At 41.6% G+C, this 17126-nt stretch overlaps 1 protein-coding gene across 1 annotated transcript in view; it reads left to right on the top strand.

Annotated features, from left to right (window-relative positions):
- The first annotated feature begins 959 nt into the window (after positions 1–959).
- The window catches only part of FGF10 (fibroblast growth factor 10), a 97704-nt gene continuing 81537 nt past the window's right edge, over positions 960–17126 (top strand). The window contains exon 1 of the mRNA XM_026666477.2: positions 960–1897. Coding sequence (XP_026522262.1) covers positions 1528–1897 — 370 coding nt within the window. The 5' untranslated portion in view covers positions 960–1527. The remainder of the gene's footprint in view (positions 1898–17126) is intronic.

Below are 17126 nucleotides of genomic sequence, written 5' to 3' on the forward strand. Positions count from 1 at the left end.
TCAACTGCTGCCTGCCAAATATATGAGAAACTAAAAATCCTTCTCTAGAAAACAAGATTTATTTTTTTTTAAAGGAGGAGGGTTCCCTAGAGGGGATTGGCTGATCCTGGAAGACAGGGAAATTAGGAAGGCATGAGTCTCCCAGCCTTGCTGGTGGCCAGAACGGTTTGGGGAGCAATTAGCAGAAGACGGCGGCTGCGGTGGCTCCTACAAAGAAGGAAAAAAGAGAGAGAGCGAGTGAGCGCAAGAGAGAGAGAGAGAAAGGGGACAGATCTTGGGGAGTCGTTTTTCCTCTCTGTGTGGGTCTCTCTCTCTCCCCGTCTCTCCTCCCCCAGCAGGCGCTTGCTCACTGCAACTTGCGAAAGGGTTTCAGATGTCCCAGCACCGCCGCTTTGACAGTCTCTCTCCCCCCGCCCCTCCCGCAAATAAAACTTGACCACCAGAGGCACGTCTCACCTCTCAGCTTTTGTAATCTTTAGCGTTTAGGATACAGCCTCCAACCTGCCGGCAAGCCAAAGCACAGAGAGAGCAAGGCGAGCAGCCTCGTCCACTAAGCCTTGGGGTCGGTCGTCCCTATTTCCTTAGAGAAATAGAGAGCGTCGTTGTAAGGTTCGCCTCTCGCCCTCGGGAGGATTCCGGAGAGGGAGAAAAACCAAAAAAAAAGTGTACGGAAGGAAAACGAACCGCCGGCAAAGGCAACTGAGTCCTAACCCGCTTACTTTTCGCTGAGGAGACCTGCGCTCGAGCGAAGATTTCTGGGGTGAGAAGGAGGTGCAGAAGCCAGCCTGGGCGGGGGGCGGGCGGGAGGGGGGATGTGGATTCGGATCTGCTTTAAGCCGTTTAATTTGGTGTTGTTTTTGTTTTGTTTTTTTAAAGGGTTCGAATTAGAGAGCCATTCTTTGCCTCTGGTTGCTGACTCGCCTGTCATCTCTCTCTCTCTCTCTTTCTCTTTTCCACAGCTTCGCCTGCCTTCCCTGGGGAAGATGGTACAGGGAGCCCCGAGGACCGAGCCCCGTTAAGCCCAGGCTTTGGCGCGTGGCTCGGCCTCCGGATCGTGGCCTCCGCCTCGCGCGCGCGCGCGTGGTTTCCTTTGGCTCCCAACCGCCGCCCCCCACCCCCCTCCCGCAACCCGCGAACTTGCTATCTACACACGGCGGGTCTTCGCTCCGCTTTTCGCCGAGAGGGAGCGTGAGGCAACCCGAGTCGCCTTCCCTGAGCGGCCATCGCCGCCCCTCCACACCCTCCACACCTCCCCGCCCCGAGGCGAAGAAGGGCCAAGGCTCCGCAGGCGCCCCCTCCCCGAGGCAAAGGGGAGGGGAAGGCCGCCGTTTTTTTTTTTTTTTTTTCCCGGAGAGCTCGCCCCCTGAGGCATGGATGTCGGCGCCCTCCCTTCAGGCCAGATCAGCGCTCCGGAGGCTCTGAGCGAAGGGGCTCCCCACCAGCTGTCCGCTCGCCTCGCCCGGGAGCTCACCCTCCCAGCATGTTTCTTTCCATGAGGCCTCTCCCTGCGCCCAGAGCTTCAGTACAATGTGCAGATGGAGACTGATACAGGGTGCCTTCGCCTCTGCCCACCTGCCTTCCTCCTCTTCCTCCGCCGGCCGCGGCGGCTGGGGCTTCTTGCTGCTGCTCTGCCTGATGTCTTCGCTGACCGCCTCCAGCTATGAGCACGGGCGCGGCGTGCTGCCTCTCAAGGCCGCCAACGCCTCGTCCACCTCTTCTTCTTCTTCTTCCTCCTCCTCCTCCTCTTCGGCCGCCAGCGCGGGGAGACACGTGCGGAGCTACGATCACCTCCGAGGAGACGTGCGCCAGAGGAAACTCTATTGCTTCAACAAGTTCTTCCTCCGGATTGAGAAGAACGGGAACGTGAGCGGCACCAAGAGGGACAACTGCCCCTACAGTAAGTGCGGCCCTTCTCTGCCTTGACCCTGAGGTCTTCTTCCCAGGCACCCCGTACTAACCCCCGCTTCTTTGTTAAACTCAGTTATTAAGTGACTCCTTCGGGTCATTCGCGGGAAGAGGGCAGTGAACTTCTGCCTGAAGTCCACTCCGAGGATCTGGGAACCTTCTCCCCGCTCAGTGGGGCAGTTCTGCTCTCCAGAGCAAGCGAGAGCCTGCTCCAGCGGGGCACCTGAAGGAGCCGCTTGGAGGAGAAGGGGGGGCAGGCCCTTTGCACATGCTCAAAAAGCTCTGCACCTTGTGCGTCTCTCTCTCTCTCGGGTAGATTCATTATTGTTTCATCTGATTGATTCTGGACAAGTTGAAGGGTGGCGCATCTATTGGTCCGAATAAAGGTAGTTGGTCCTCTTAAGGGTGCTAGGTTCCCCCCACCCACTTCTCCTCCTCCCCCCTCCTGGCTTATTCTTCCCCAGATCTAGACTTTTTCTCCTTACTTTCGGGCTGGCACCCTTGGATCTCGGATTTTCTCGAACCGTCTCGGTGGATTCACGGGCAGGAACTTCACCTTGGGAGCAGTAAATTGGGTTGTTGAACAGAAGAGAGCCGGCAGATGGTTTGACTAAACTTAGCGTTCCCTAGTTCGCATCTGGCTGTTCGGTCGCCAATCTCCGTCCACTTGGAGTTTGCCACCTCCCCGGGCAGTTTTGAGCACCTCGCTGCTGGCTGGGACGCACAACCTTCAGGGCGTCAGGTTTTAATTATTTGGAAACCGTCGTCTCCACTCTCGTCGCTCCGTTTCTCCCTGCTTAGCGGGACCGTAAGGCGAGGATGTGGGAGAGAGAGAAAGAGAGAGCTCAGAGAGAAGGGACACACAAACCCCTTTCTCGCCGCTCCGTCTGGTACCTGCCCGCCGCGTGCGCTCCTGCTTTAGTGCCTTCCCCGAGCCCGGGAACAGGCGGCAATGCCCGCTTCCAAGCTGTGGAATGCCCCGCTTCTTGGGAAAAGTTGTCCGAAAAGTTTCCTTCCACAAATCACACACACACACACACAAAGCAGAGGGAGGTAGCCTGTTGTTCAGTAGATTTTAAAGGTGCAGAAGCTGACGTTTAGGGAGCGCGGCGCTGTTCTTCGAATAAACCGAATCTTTTGGCAGACTTAATAAGGTGGCCGTTTTTCGATTGAATAAATAATCTCTTGAAGAAGAATGGGAAGGTGGTTGTTCTCCGCGTTATTTATTCATTCATTATTTATTTATTTTTAACAGCGGGTTTTAAATGGTCCTTTCTTTTGCCGTTAGTTAGCTGGACAGCACAGATCTCTTTTTCCCCCCTGGAGTGTTTCATATATATATATATTTTAAAAGGTATGCTTGGGAGCAAGGTAGCTTGGAGGCATTTGGCATCAGTTTTTTGCCTGGGCTAAACTGGACATTGTTTGTGTGGCTTGGAAGCATCTGACCTGGAGTTTTGTGCATTCGGTCAGGTTTTACATCACTGCCCCTTGTCCCTGCTTAAGGATGCTGCAGCTCTGTGAGAACCTTTTAAACCTCTGCCTTTGCAAGGGACCGCGCACAGCCGTCTTCCTCTTATTCACGTCTATTCAGATTTAAAGTCAAGTAGAACTGTCTTGGCCCTGGAGAGACTTTCTCTCCACTTGCCTGCACAATCTCAGCAGAAGCAACTGTTGTAAATCACAGCCGGTTTCGTTATACTTTTAAGTGACTCCATGCTGCTGAAATTAAATAAATAAATAGCATGTTGGGAAAGATAGCCTCTGCTAGACAAATGTTTGAATAAGCTTCTTTATTGCCTCTGGAGGTGGGGAAGGGAGGCTGGTGTTTCCCCTTCCGATGCCTTGGATTCCTGCTTATTCCTACCCACATCCTGCCTTTTCTCAAGAATTTCCCGTGGACAACCTTGAGGTTTTCCCTTTTTTGTAATCCTTCCAGTAACCCAGTGAGGTAAACTGGGGACAGCAGCACAGGGCAGGGCTGGCTTTAGTGTTGGCAGCCTCAGACAACAGTCTGAGAGAGCTGGCACCCTTGTCCTGTGACTGACATTGTTGGGACGTCTCCTTTATTAGATGTCAAAGTTGTGTGGCCTTAAAACATTTCCTGGGCCAGGCATGCTGGCTCAGAGGTCTTAGATGCCACTGTTCAGTCTCCTGGGTTAGGAATCTGGTAGCACTTTTAAATTTTATTAAAAGCATATGCAAAAAGTTGTTAACGCATCACACTTGTTAATGGGTAAGATGCTTGGAACCTCTCTCACATGTCACTTGGCATAATCGACCTAGCTTCCCCCCTCCCCACTTCTCAACCCAGTTTAAATCCTATATCAAACTAGAGTGAAATGAGCTGTAGATGATGAAAGCTTTTCAAAAAATGTGCTAGTTGGAGAAGGTGCTACGGTACTTCTCCTGATTTTTTTTGCCATTGACTAACACAGCTCTGCTCCTACTCTGTCAAAATGAGTCCGTGGCCATCCAGGAGTCTTCTATACCCAGAATGAGAAGGATAACAGATTCCTTGGGTTGGCCCTGCCATCCTATTTATTTCAAGACAGAGAATATTTCACCACTTGCCACCAACCTTGGTATTAATTTCTCCCGGGCAACATTTTCTTCTGCCATCTCCGTCTCTTCTGAAGCCTGTGAGTTCAATTTCTGTTGGTACTGTTATCAACTGTTACTATTTTAATTTTATCTGTATTAAAATTAAATTCTCCACTCTTATTATGATACTGTCAAAAGGCTGCATCCAGGAGTATATAAAATCTCATAGGCATTGTTACTTCTTACCTTGGAAGGAAATCAGAGGACTGGCAGTGATTGGCAACGGAGTAGAGGCAGGAAAGGAAGGAGTGATGGAACAGCATATTTTATGCTGCAGAAGTGGATAGAACTTCAACTCATCTGTGAGGAAGGATCCTGAGATACAAATGCTGTGTTTTCTCACATTCCGAGGCCCTGCATTAGGTAGCTTTGTTTTAAACTCCTTCCAATAGAATCACCTAAAGAAAGTACCATGGCAATTCTAGGTGGACAGAGTACATCAGTGTAACCCAAATAAGAAGTGCAGTGAAATGGAGACAGAATCATTTTGATTGATTGATGATTTGCCATCAAATTGGTGTCTTAGTGACAGACTTTCTCTGATGTGAAAGCAGAATCTTCAGAACAGAGTTTTGGAAAGGGCCATTCACGCCAGTAAACCCAACTATCGGCTCAGTTTAAGGATCCAAATTAAAACAGCCCCAACAGGTGACTGTCTGACATTTATCTGAACATATCTAGTGAAGGAGACCATAAACACTTCTCTGGGAAGCTGATTCCACTGTCAAGTTATACTTACTGTTAGGCAGTTTTCATTCAATTAAAAGTGGCTTCTGGAAATTCAGATCCATTGTTCTGGGTCCTGTATTCAAGAATGTCACGGTTGATGTTCTTCAGTGCAGCATTCTCTCTGGCATTTGAAGAATACTGTCATATCCCCACCTCAGTCTCCGTTGTGGTGTTCCAACACTGGAAGTTTTTAGAATAGACTGAATAGCCACTTGTCTGAAATGGTATAGGATCTACTGCTTGGTCAGGAGTTTGGACTAGAAGACCTCCAAGAACCCTTCCAACTCTGTTATTCCATTACTCTACTACTCTTTAAGATCTGGCAGATGGTACAGGATAATAAAAACTAGGCTGAAAAACAGCTTCTATCCCAGGGCAGTAACTCTATTGAATTCTACTGCATAGTGCAATATTAATGCAATATCAGGGGTTTTCAATTCAATGTATAGAATGTGAAGGATGTGTGTTTGTGTTTATATTCATAATGTACACTGAAGATGGTATTTAATTTTGTTGTATGAGGTGCAATGACAATAATCTAAACTAAACTTTTTATTTCAAAGCTAAACGTACCCAGCTCCTTCAATTCCATTCCATACTAACTTGAAACAGCAGGCATGATGCAAATTTGAATGACATTTATTACTGGACCTAAGTGTGGTATCCACCCCTTTATTTGTGTTGACTTGCATAAAGAATCTAATTTTTAATTTCTTTATGCCCTAAAGCTCTTTATGCTCAACTAGACACCCTGTGTCATTGGCTTTAGCCATTTACCATGGGCATGAGGGAATGATCACTCATCTGGAGAATTGGTCTGTGCCAAAAGCATTATTTCACACTTTATGAAAAGACTAGTAGGAAGCAATCATAGGCTCACTTTATTTCCAAGATAGGATTGCTTCTTAGGGCTCTGCAGTACTTTAGATTTGAAAGGGAGAAGATGCTTCAGAGCATATGGGTGTATGTATGCTCATATACCACTATTTGCAGTCCTTTAAGTTGTTGTATGCTTTACAGAAATGATTTAGCTGCAGCATGATTCCAAAAAAATGCACCTTGGGCTTAAGGAACTGGTGACAGGTGCCATGTGTCCACCCAGACATACTCCAGGACATCTTCTCCCCTTCAGATCTAAAGCACCGCAGAGCCCAATTATTGAATTTATACGGTGTCAAACTTTTTGATACACCACAAGATAATATGATGCACACGATGATCCACCCAGGGAACCAATATGCTGATAGATATTTTGCCTGCCACCTTTCCTTGCTCAACATGACCTTAATTTGGAGGTGGTTCTTTTAATTAAAGTGATTAAATAAGAAGGTGGCATACTGCATATTTGTTTCCAAGAACACAGTACATCAGACTTTGGAATAGATCTGTATGCTTTCTTAGAAAATCTGGAAAAAAATGGCATAGGCTAAGATTTTCTTGGAAATATTTTTCCTGTCCCGAATACTGAAATAAACTAATTGTTATAGAGTCCAGAGGAGATAACACAGAACAACCTTACCTGTTTGCCTTCTGGTGAAAGGATTTTTGTAAGAATGTCCACGACATGCTCTTAAGATGCCATCTCTGTCCACCTAATGAGAAAATTACCTGACCCTCAGCTTCAAGGCCATCTTGAAATTATTTTGCAAATATAAATCAGAATGCAAGATAGGAATCTTAGCATTTGTTGAGGATACTATGACCTCAGCTTGGCCTTTATCTAATAAGATGCAATGAATTAATGGTTTCCAGATCAACCTTTTGGGTAGACAGAATGAGGCTGCTGCCTTAAGCAGCAAAATCTTGGAAATGTGGGATTAACTATACACTTGTCAGTGAAATAAATTAGGGTGAGAGGTGCTCATTGATCCAACTTACTTAAAAATATCATTGGAGAACTATGCAGTTAATTTGAGCACATATACTGTGGCAAGGCACAGTGTTACTATTTATTTTAAGAACTATTATAATAATTATTATTAGCATTTATAATCCTGCCTTTCTTCCAAGAATTTAAGGAGGTTTATTTGGGATTCTGTCATCATTTTATGGGCTGTGCTGAGAGAGATGACCAAAGTCAACCTACCAAATTGTTCCCAATCCTAACTCGGCACCTTGCAAATTGGCTCTCAACACCATAACTTGTCATTTGAATCTGGATCCCAGTATGTCCCCAAGAACATTATGAAGCTTACCATTTCTTAGAGTAAAGTTTACATGGACAAGGGGTCCCCAAACTTGGCAACTTTAAGGCTAGTGGACTTCAACTCCCAGAATAGCTGGCTGGAGAATTCTGGGAGTTGAAGTCCACAAGTCTTAAAATTGCCAAGTTTGGAGCCCTCTGATATAGACAGTGAAAAAAATGATCAAAATATACCCTTGAATAAATGAAAGATACTAAGGACAAAGGAGGCACACCGTGGGTTGGTGGGGGTGCTTGATTGACTAGTGCAGTGTGAGTATCAAGGGGCTGGGAGAGACATACCATAGCAACTTGCAACCTTCCCTGCTGGCTTCTGCACTGACTTTCTAGGGAAGCCAACAGGAAAGATTGCAAATGGCAACTGGTTTCAACTGGTTGTAAATGCAAACTATATGCCAAGCATTGCAATCATGTGATCACAGGAGTGCTATTGTTGGAAGTTGTGATTCCCCTGTCTTCTAGGAAAACATTAGAAGAAAGGAAGAGGTGAAAACACAAACAGGATCAGCTCCATCAGCCCCCACCCTTTGTCAAGTAGGGCTGGAGCCAGCTTACTTTTCACAACAAAGGAAGGAGAACATTACAGGCATGAGATACAGAGGAAAAACCCTACAAACTAGCTAAGATCTTTTCCCATAGAAATCAAATAGATGGCAAGCTATAAAAACTTGTGAAAAACAAACCCAAAGGCATAACAGGAAGCTCGGGATATTGCAACCTAATGCAACAAGCAGCTACAAAGTGAACAAACAGCTACTATAAAACAATTACTTCTACCAAGATCCCAGGAAGAGATCCCAATATCAAAGGACAGGAACTCATCACACACACACACAAATCAAAGACTTCAAGGGTTCACACTTACAAAATCAAAGGATCTGAAGGGTATAAAAAAGGGTTTCTCTACTCACAAGATTAGATTAATCCTAGGAACGCTGTGAGATTTCTTACCTGCCTTCCTATTAATAAACTGATTCTGACTTTCAACGCAGCTGACCAAATTATTTTGCATTTTTCCCAGCTGGGAAATTTGAATCCACAAAAGGAAAGAACTTTGCCTATTACAAAAGGGCAAGGACTTCTTTTTCCTTTCCTCACTATGACAGCTATAACACCAAGGATCAGTCATAATCATTCATTCAGTGCCTTCGTAACTTCGGTTTCTAAACAAATATTCACAGGCCAAAAACCATCTATTGGCACATACTGAACATTATTACAGAAAAGCTCTTTTTAGTTGCTTAAGACTTTTCGAATTAAAAAGTTACTTCTATCTTCTTGTTCTAGGCAGCTAAGTATCTTGAGATAATGCTATGGATTAATGTACTTGGACATATTTACCCAGAAGCAAGTTAATTTTGATTACAAGAAACCATATTGTCTAGTAGTGTCTGTTTAAATTGTGTTTTCCTGTTGATAAATCAATCTCAAGTGCAACAAGTTGTCAGAGGTGCAGTGTGTGTGGTGATTAAGATGTACATCACTTCAAGTCCCTATTCAGCTATTGAACTCACTGGATGACTTTGTATCAATGATTATATCAGTCTGGACCACTTCATAGAGTTGTAAGCCATGTTAAGTTAAGAGATTGTTAACTTTAAAGGCAATGACTATATAAGTGCTAATAAAATTGAAGTAGGGGGGAGGGAATACTAAATGAAAGATTAGTAGACATATTTTTTCTACTTAATGTCTCAGAAAAAACTGGCCCAGTCCCATTGGGCTTCTGCCACTCAGGCTTATGATAACTGTGGTATTGGACCATAAGTCTCACTGTGGGTGCTCTCTGACCTTGGTTATTACCTTGCAGATGTTTCATTACCCAAACTAGGTAACATCATCACTGCTAGTCCTGATCATCCTGATGCTAGCACTGAATATCACTAGCATTGATGATGTTGCATAGTTTGGTAATGAAACATCTGCAGGAAAAATCTGTAGAGATTCTCAGTCATCCAGGTCATGGTTGTCCCATAGGTGGTTTTTTTCAGGAGGCAACTGGACTTTCTTGTTTTTTCTTTCTTTTAAAGACATTTCGCTTCTCATCCAAGAAGCTTCTTCACCTCTGACAGGATAGTGGGGAATGGAAGGATTTATATTCCTTGAAGACATCTGGTTATTTGCATCCTTTTAGAGGGTCGTTGAAGCACTTGGAGGTTTATCTATGTGCTCTAGGTCACCTGAGTAGTGCTCCTGGTTCCCGTAGTCTGCCATTTTTTCCTCTGGAAATCCATTCCTACTCCGGCACCATTTAAAAGGTGTTTGTCCCAAATTGTATAGCTAAAAGTCTGTAGAGATTCTCAGTCCTCCAGTTGATGGTTGACCAGTGGAACATCTTCAAAGAAGTGAAATGTCTTCAAAGAAAAAACAAGAAAGTCCAGTTGCCTCCTGAAAAAGCACCTTTGGGATGATCTGAAAGAAACAACCAAGCTCAGAGAGAGTCAATGAGAACTGTGTACTCATTTCAACCCTGAGCTACAAATATTCTTCTTTATTGGTACAGTTCTTCCATCCAGCATGATACAAGAGGGACAAATACTAGTTTAAGCCTACAGAGAAAGAGGGGAAAAGACTTAGGATCAATAGCAAATATAACCCAGACCCTGCTAATTAAAGTAGCTTCAACAAGATTCATTTTCAGAACAGGTTTAATATATACTTTACAAGCCCCGAATAAAGGTTTACTTTGGCAGATGTTTTCCAATGTGATTGCACAGAGCTATTACCTCAGCCTTTTCCCTACCTTAGGATAATGGGAAAGTGGGATGAATTATGGTGGTTCTGTCAAAAGTCTGGGATGGCTTACATAATTTAGTGTTGCTGGAGTATATCTGTCACTTGAAATGTGTAGGATGGCTTGAGTTTTGTTTTATTTTCTTTCCCGCTAAAGCTTTACCCTGAAACTTGACCACTTGGCTCTCCTTCTTACCTCAGTGGTGCAGCTGCAGAAGTCTTCCTTCACTGCTAACATATGCAAAGTAAATAGTCAAGAGTAAGCACTGCAGCTTCAACTTAGGGGACTGTTCAAGAAATGTCTAAAGATTGCCTGGAGAAGGAGCAGAGGACGAAGGATGAGGAGAAGGAGAAGGAACATAGATATCTAGATTCTGGGAAGTTTTCAGTATGCTTCTACTCATGTTTGTTCTGAAATAAACTTACTGGCTATACTTTCAAATCAATTTATAAAGAATTGCCAATTGATCTCCTTGTATGGATCTACAAAAGGAGAATGTTGAGACCTTTGGTATCTTTTGGGATTATATACTGATCTTTCAGGTGAGAGGTATTATGGCGCCTTGGTGGCGCCGTGGTTAGAATGCAGTACTGCAGGCTACTTCTGCAGACTGCAGATTGCCAGCAGTTCAAGCAGGGGTGGGCCTCAAAAATTTTAGCAAAGGGTTCTCTACCCGGTTGCTGGGTGGGCGTGGCCTAGTTGGCCTCCTGTACCATGGGCCCATGTACTATGTTTTTGCCCTTTCTGGGCTGCGGAGGTTTTCCTCAAGCCTCCAGAAGGGCAAAAACAGTCTCCCCGGGCTCCGGAGGCTCTCTGGAAGCCAGGAACAGGCCCATTTCTGGCTTTACCAAACTTTTGGGAGGCCCATTTTTTGGCCTCCTTGAGCCTCCATGCACTCCCTGCACTTATATGCATCCAAAATGGGCTGTGTGAGGACTCCTGGGATGGAATAGGTGGGGTGGGCAGGGACAGCCAGCAATAGGATTTGGGGGTTCTTGAACTGCACAGAATCTTAGCTAGGGGTTCTCCTGAACCCCTGCGAACCCCCAGCAGCCCACCCCTGAGTTCAAGTCTCACTGGCTCAAGGTTGACTCAGCCTTTCATCCTTCCGAGGTCGGTAAAATGAGGACCCTGATTGTTGGGAGCAATATGCTGATTCTGTAAACTGCTTACCGGGGGCTGTAAAGCACTGTGAAGCGGTGTATAAGTATGATTGCTACTGCAAAGGGCTCATTAGCCCTCACTGTGCCCCTGTAACCCCATCTAACTGCTGCTGTAAGTTAATTAACAACTTGGTTCCAACATAATTATTAAGGACTGCAATGTTTGGTTAACAAAAAATGCTCAAGAAAAGAGATTAATATAGAATATTTGCAAGTGAGAAGTCTTAACAGCTACCATATTGGGGGAGAATAATTTGGAACAGAGAAACATAAAGAGTGAAGTGCCTAATCTTTTTCTTTTTCTGTGGCATATACACTATCCATCTTTAAGCCAAACTTAAGGTGCTTTAGTGATTCAAATCATTCCTTCCTGGTTGTTTTTTTTTGCATCAGTAGAAGACATAAATGATAGATATCTTTAGATAGATTTAATTTAGTCATATTTAATTTGTATTTTAAATTGTTTAAATTGAGTTCAAATTTGTGAGTTTAATTTCTTTACATCTGAAAGCAACTTCTTAGCTAGAGGTATGATGGTTATAGTTCAGATCTTTCTCCATTTCCCCCCAAATACCATTGTTTCTTCTTCATCTTCTTTGTTGAAGTGCCTCTTCCTGTTTACCAGACACATTCATTTCCAGAGAATTTGGATAGTACCCACCAAGCTGAAATGTGGTTGGCTAGTTTGTAAATAGAGCAAGGGCTGAACCCAGCCAATGTGGCGATGATTCAGGGTGTTGAACACCCCTCCCCCGACAGTTTGATTAATTCAAGGAATCATAAGTTAGAATGACACTTTATAGCACGTTGTTTTATATTCTGCCTTTAGTACTGCTTCAGACAAATATTTCCCTGTTGCTGCACAATTTAATATCTTTGTTCAGTAATAAATATATTTTTCAAGGAAGTTCTTGGCCATGCTGATTTTTAACAGCTTTTTGTTGCAGTTGAGATAACTGCTATGAAAGAAATAATATTTCATAGAATCTCCAGTCTGGGTTGAAATCGATCAAATAATGATATATAGCTAAGATGTGTCTGAGGAGATGTGTCTGTTCAATGGTATCATAGGATCCGATTGTGAGACATTTTCTCTTGATTCTTTGCTTTACTTATTGTATTACCATTAAGAAACGTCTGAAGAGAGCTGTAATTAGCAAGGCTGATTTTGATCATATTAGATACTGGTTTGGGGGATTTAAAGAATTGAATTACAAATCGATCTGTAATTTGCTTGATTAAAATACTGATGTAAGAAGCCCAACTGAGTTTTCTGTATCAGAGTTGTGGTCTATTACTTGGGAACATCAATGACCCAGAAGTATATCACTTAAAGTTGACTAAGTTAATACTGTCTGATGGACAAATTTAAATGTAACCCAAGAACAATAAAAGCACTGCTTATCTCAACATCTCTTCAAAGCAGCATCTTATTATTACAGTATGCCTTCAGATTAGATTATTTATATACAGTCATGTTTAATCATATATAAAGGCAACCTGATGGTTTGGATGATGGTCAATTAAAATCAATGGAATAATGGAATAAGTAAATAAATAAAATCAATGGAATAAGTTGCTGGTGGTAAAAGAGTCACTGGTTCTATAAGTGTCTATTAAAACTAAATCTGAATACTACCCATCAACTTAGAAATATATTTTAGAATTTAGTTTTCTCAGTATAGAAGATTTTTATTATACCAAATACATTCTCATTGAAGTCTGCATTGTTCCTGGATTTATAACTGGCAATTTTTGACTATGGATATTTGGGATTTATGAACACAGAAAGGATTGCACTCTGTCGTATCTACATGACAATCTCCTGTTATTTTCTGTTACATTCCCATAGGTTAGACGCTCCACACACGTCACTAGAATTATTATAAATCTATTAAAATAGAATTGTAAGGAGCCTTTGTCTTCATAAATTTGATTTATAGCCACCTGCTAAAAATGGCTAAGAAAACATTTGGTAAAAATTACCTTGGCAACCTAAAAAGAATATGACACAACAGCCAAAGAAGCTTACAGTATTTCCTACAGTATTTCAACAGATTTAAGCTTATGGTCCCTTACATATATTATAAATTCATCTTTGATGGGAATTAGGCCCCAATAAGCAATTCCAAAATGTATGCTTGGCCTAGAGAAAAACAGCAATATTTCATACATTTTTTTGAAAGTTAGTCCCATTCAATTATGTGGAACTTTCTCCTGAGGTAAGATGCATCGATTCAAGCAACATCTTTGGGGAAGCAAAATAGACCAGCATTTACCAAATATTTCTACTGATCCCTTAAAGGAGCTGAGCAACATTTTTCATGAAGAATAAATGCAATTCTTTTAAAATAATAAATGTATTTCAAACTTCAAGAACAAATACAGTGGCGTAAAGGATGTTTCACATGAAACATCCTTTTCATTCATTTCTAAAATTGCCAGTTGCATCTGGCATATATGTGTTTTTCCAATGCTGGTTTGCTGTAATTTTGTACATTTAAAAGTAAGCAAATACTTACTTTTGTCTGAAGTAAGCTGCCTGGGATGAATAGGAAAGTTGGAGGAAACAAAAGATAGATGTTGAAATGCTATTGAAAGTTGTCCCTAAAACAAAAAAGATACCATCCGAAGAGAACCTGATACAAAAAATACTGGACTGTGTTAAGATGGATAAACTCACAGCGGAATTAAAAGGCAAGAACGAATCGGAATATTATGTGGTTTGGGATAAATGGATCAAACCGAGAAATAAAAATTAATGCATAGGAATAAATGTAAATATATGTATTACTAATGACACAATACTGTTAACAATGTAAATAGAGATAAGGAATTTTTTTAAAAAAAATTAATAATAATAATTTTAAAAAAAGAAAGTTGTCCCTTTTTTATGGTTGAATTTAAGATTGAATCCTTCAGTCTTCTTCCAATTTTGTGGCTGGTTTTGCAAAATATGGATTTGATTATGACTGCTATATTTGACTATCAAGAGGGTTGGCTATCTCAAGCATATTAATTAGTTAAATCTAATAATGATCTTCATATCTCAATAGTTCATGACCCATATCAACTATGTGGTGCAATGGTTAGAATGCAGTATTTCAGGCTAAGTCTGCCCATTGTCTTGAGTCCGTTCAGTCCTGAAGGGCTCAAGGTTGACTCATCCTACAGAGGTCAGTAAAATGACCCAGATTGTTGGGGACAATATGCTGACATTACAAAATGCCCCCAAGTACTGTAAAGCACTATGAAGCGGTATATAGGTTTAAGTGCTATTGCTATTATTAAGACATTCATGTCTTATATTGAACTTCAAATACAATATTTTCTTTCTGGCTTTGTCACCTGTTTAGGTGTAAATATCGGTGAGTGAGAAATGTGGGGTCCATATATGTATGAGCCTGCCCTGATATGTTCTTTTAGCTTACAAATAAATATTTTATATCAGTAATGTAAAACAACCTTTGGTGTTCCTCAAGTCTATTTGCTGGGGGACTATCTATAAGTAGTAATACCTTTGAAGCAATCAATTTAATGAATTGCTGTCAGCTGCTACCTAGAAATACGAGAATTAACATTGGGTTAGATTTCATGGAGTTCAAATAAATGCTTCAATCAATACTGCATTTGTTGAAGGTGTCATTTGATATAGTCTGTTGATATCCTTGTTTGTCTCCTGTCTGTTCTCTTTTGATGCATTTTTACAGCATTTGTGTCAATGTGAAAGCTGCAGGTTTTTTGTGATTAGCAGTAAACAAAAGTATTACCCCAAAATAACTAGAGTTCCTTTTATAGACGTGGTGAGAAGCATAAATGATTATAGTCAGTCTATACCTAGTATTAAGTTCCACACTTCAGCATGCCTAGATAGGGTCATGTTCTGTATTGTTTACCCAAAAATTTGATGCATCGATCTCAGTAATTTGATTCCTATTTAGTGGCAAAAATATTGTCCATCTTTCTGTTCTCTGTCCAAAGTTACAACTAACTTATATGACCCATTTTTTTAAATCTAGTAAGATCAGAATGGTTGTTACTAGAGCATGTACATATGTGGTTATTCCACAATAATTTGTTCATTTTATTTCTATTTAAATCTACCCCGAATCTTTTTTGAAGAATCCTATTCCATATATTACATGGAATTTGAAGAATAGGTGAGTGGAGAATATAAACCATTTCTCATAAATCAGCTCCTTCTCCTATGATGGAATGGCTTGGTTAATTTCATATGGTCCTGATTTTTACTGAGATGTGATTGAGAAAACATGGGAACATTTATAATGTGTCATGTGTCACTTATTTAAAGTGGCTTTATAGCCATGTTTCGCTTTTCAATTGGGTCACCAGCATTCTTCCTTTGAACATTCTGTTCTAATTGTAGTTATAAATCACTGAAGATACAGAGTGGTTTCCCTTGTAAGGTGGACAACTGGACAGTGCCTTTTGCCGCTCCAGACATGCGCTGCAAATTCTGTTATTGCCTGCTAAGAGACATGGTGTCAGAAAGACCATTGCCTTTTCTTTATTTGGTCATCATTCATAAGTCCTCTCTCTTATTCATGGTCTTATAACAAATGAATAGAGGCATAGTTGTATGTAAAGAATCTGCTGCAATAGCAACTTTATGTACCCAAGTTGATTGAATTAGACTCAGAGGGGAAATAAGATGTACATTCAGGTCACATTTAAAGAAAACCTCTCTGGAAGAAAGTAATGGTCTCCCTCATGCATTTGTAGGTCATGACCCACTCATCCAACAAACAGATTCAAAGAAGTCCCCTTATGTCATTGATTTCTGATCTTTTCCTTTCCTGCCCGGTACCCACAGATCTCTGCTTCTTATCTGGATGGGAAAGTGAAGGTCTGGAAACATTCCAAATTAGGAAAAGGGGTAGGACGAGGATTTTATTTTTGGGGAGTCCAAAGTGGAAAAGATGAAGAGGGATAGAAGGTTGTACAAAGAAAGACCTGTAAAATTAGGTTGATTCTACTTTAAGAAAAAAAATTTTTGAAGGATTGTTTATCCAGCCTATAAATTTTCTCTGGTTTTTTTCAAAACTAATGTAACAAAAATATCATTAGGGGTTTTACTTTCCTGAATTGATAATCTTTTCTATATTTATTTTTTTCTTATTCTTAAGTGCCAAGGTACTTAACATACTTAAGTATGTTATAATGCAACATCTTATTTTATTAAGAATGATATATTTTCATAGTAACACTAAAATATTACAATTTCTTCCTTATTAAATTGGATGAGCAGAGGTATTTTATGTAATGCTACAGAAGTGACCATAAAAGTTTCTATCCCTGTAGTTAAAAAAGTATAAGCTTTAGTCAGAATATCATTGAGGTTCTACAAATAATCCTCAATTTATGGCCACAGCTGAGACCAGAATTTCTGTCACTAAGTGATGTGATGTGTAGAGTTGCATCCAATTTTACAACCTTTTTTTTGCCATTGTTGTTAAGTAAAATAATGCAGTAGTTAAGAGGCGGTATTCAGCAGGTTCTGATGAGTTCTGGAGAACCAGTAGTGGAAATTTTGAGTAGTACAGAGAACCTGCAAATACCACCACTGATTGGCCCCCAGCCCCATCTATTCTCTGCCTCCTGAGTCCCAGCTGATCAGTGGGGTCTTCTCCTCCATGCTGCATTGAGAGCCCAGGATGGGTTGACTCCTTCCTATGACGTCATTTAGCTGAGTCTGTACTAAGATATAAAAGCCAGCCCCTGGGAGAGAACCCCGCTTTTGACTCAGCTCCTTTCAGTCAGTAGCTAT

This window comes from Notechis scutatus, chromosome 2 (genome assembly GCF_049901735.1).
Source record: "Notechis scutatus isolate UNSWTSFEM ecotype Mainland chromosome 2, rNotScu1.2, whole genome shotgun sequence".
In the NCBI taxonomy this organism is placed as follows: Eukaryota; Metazoa; Chordata; class Lepidosauria; order Squamata; family Elapidae; genus Notechis; species Notechis scutatus.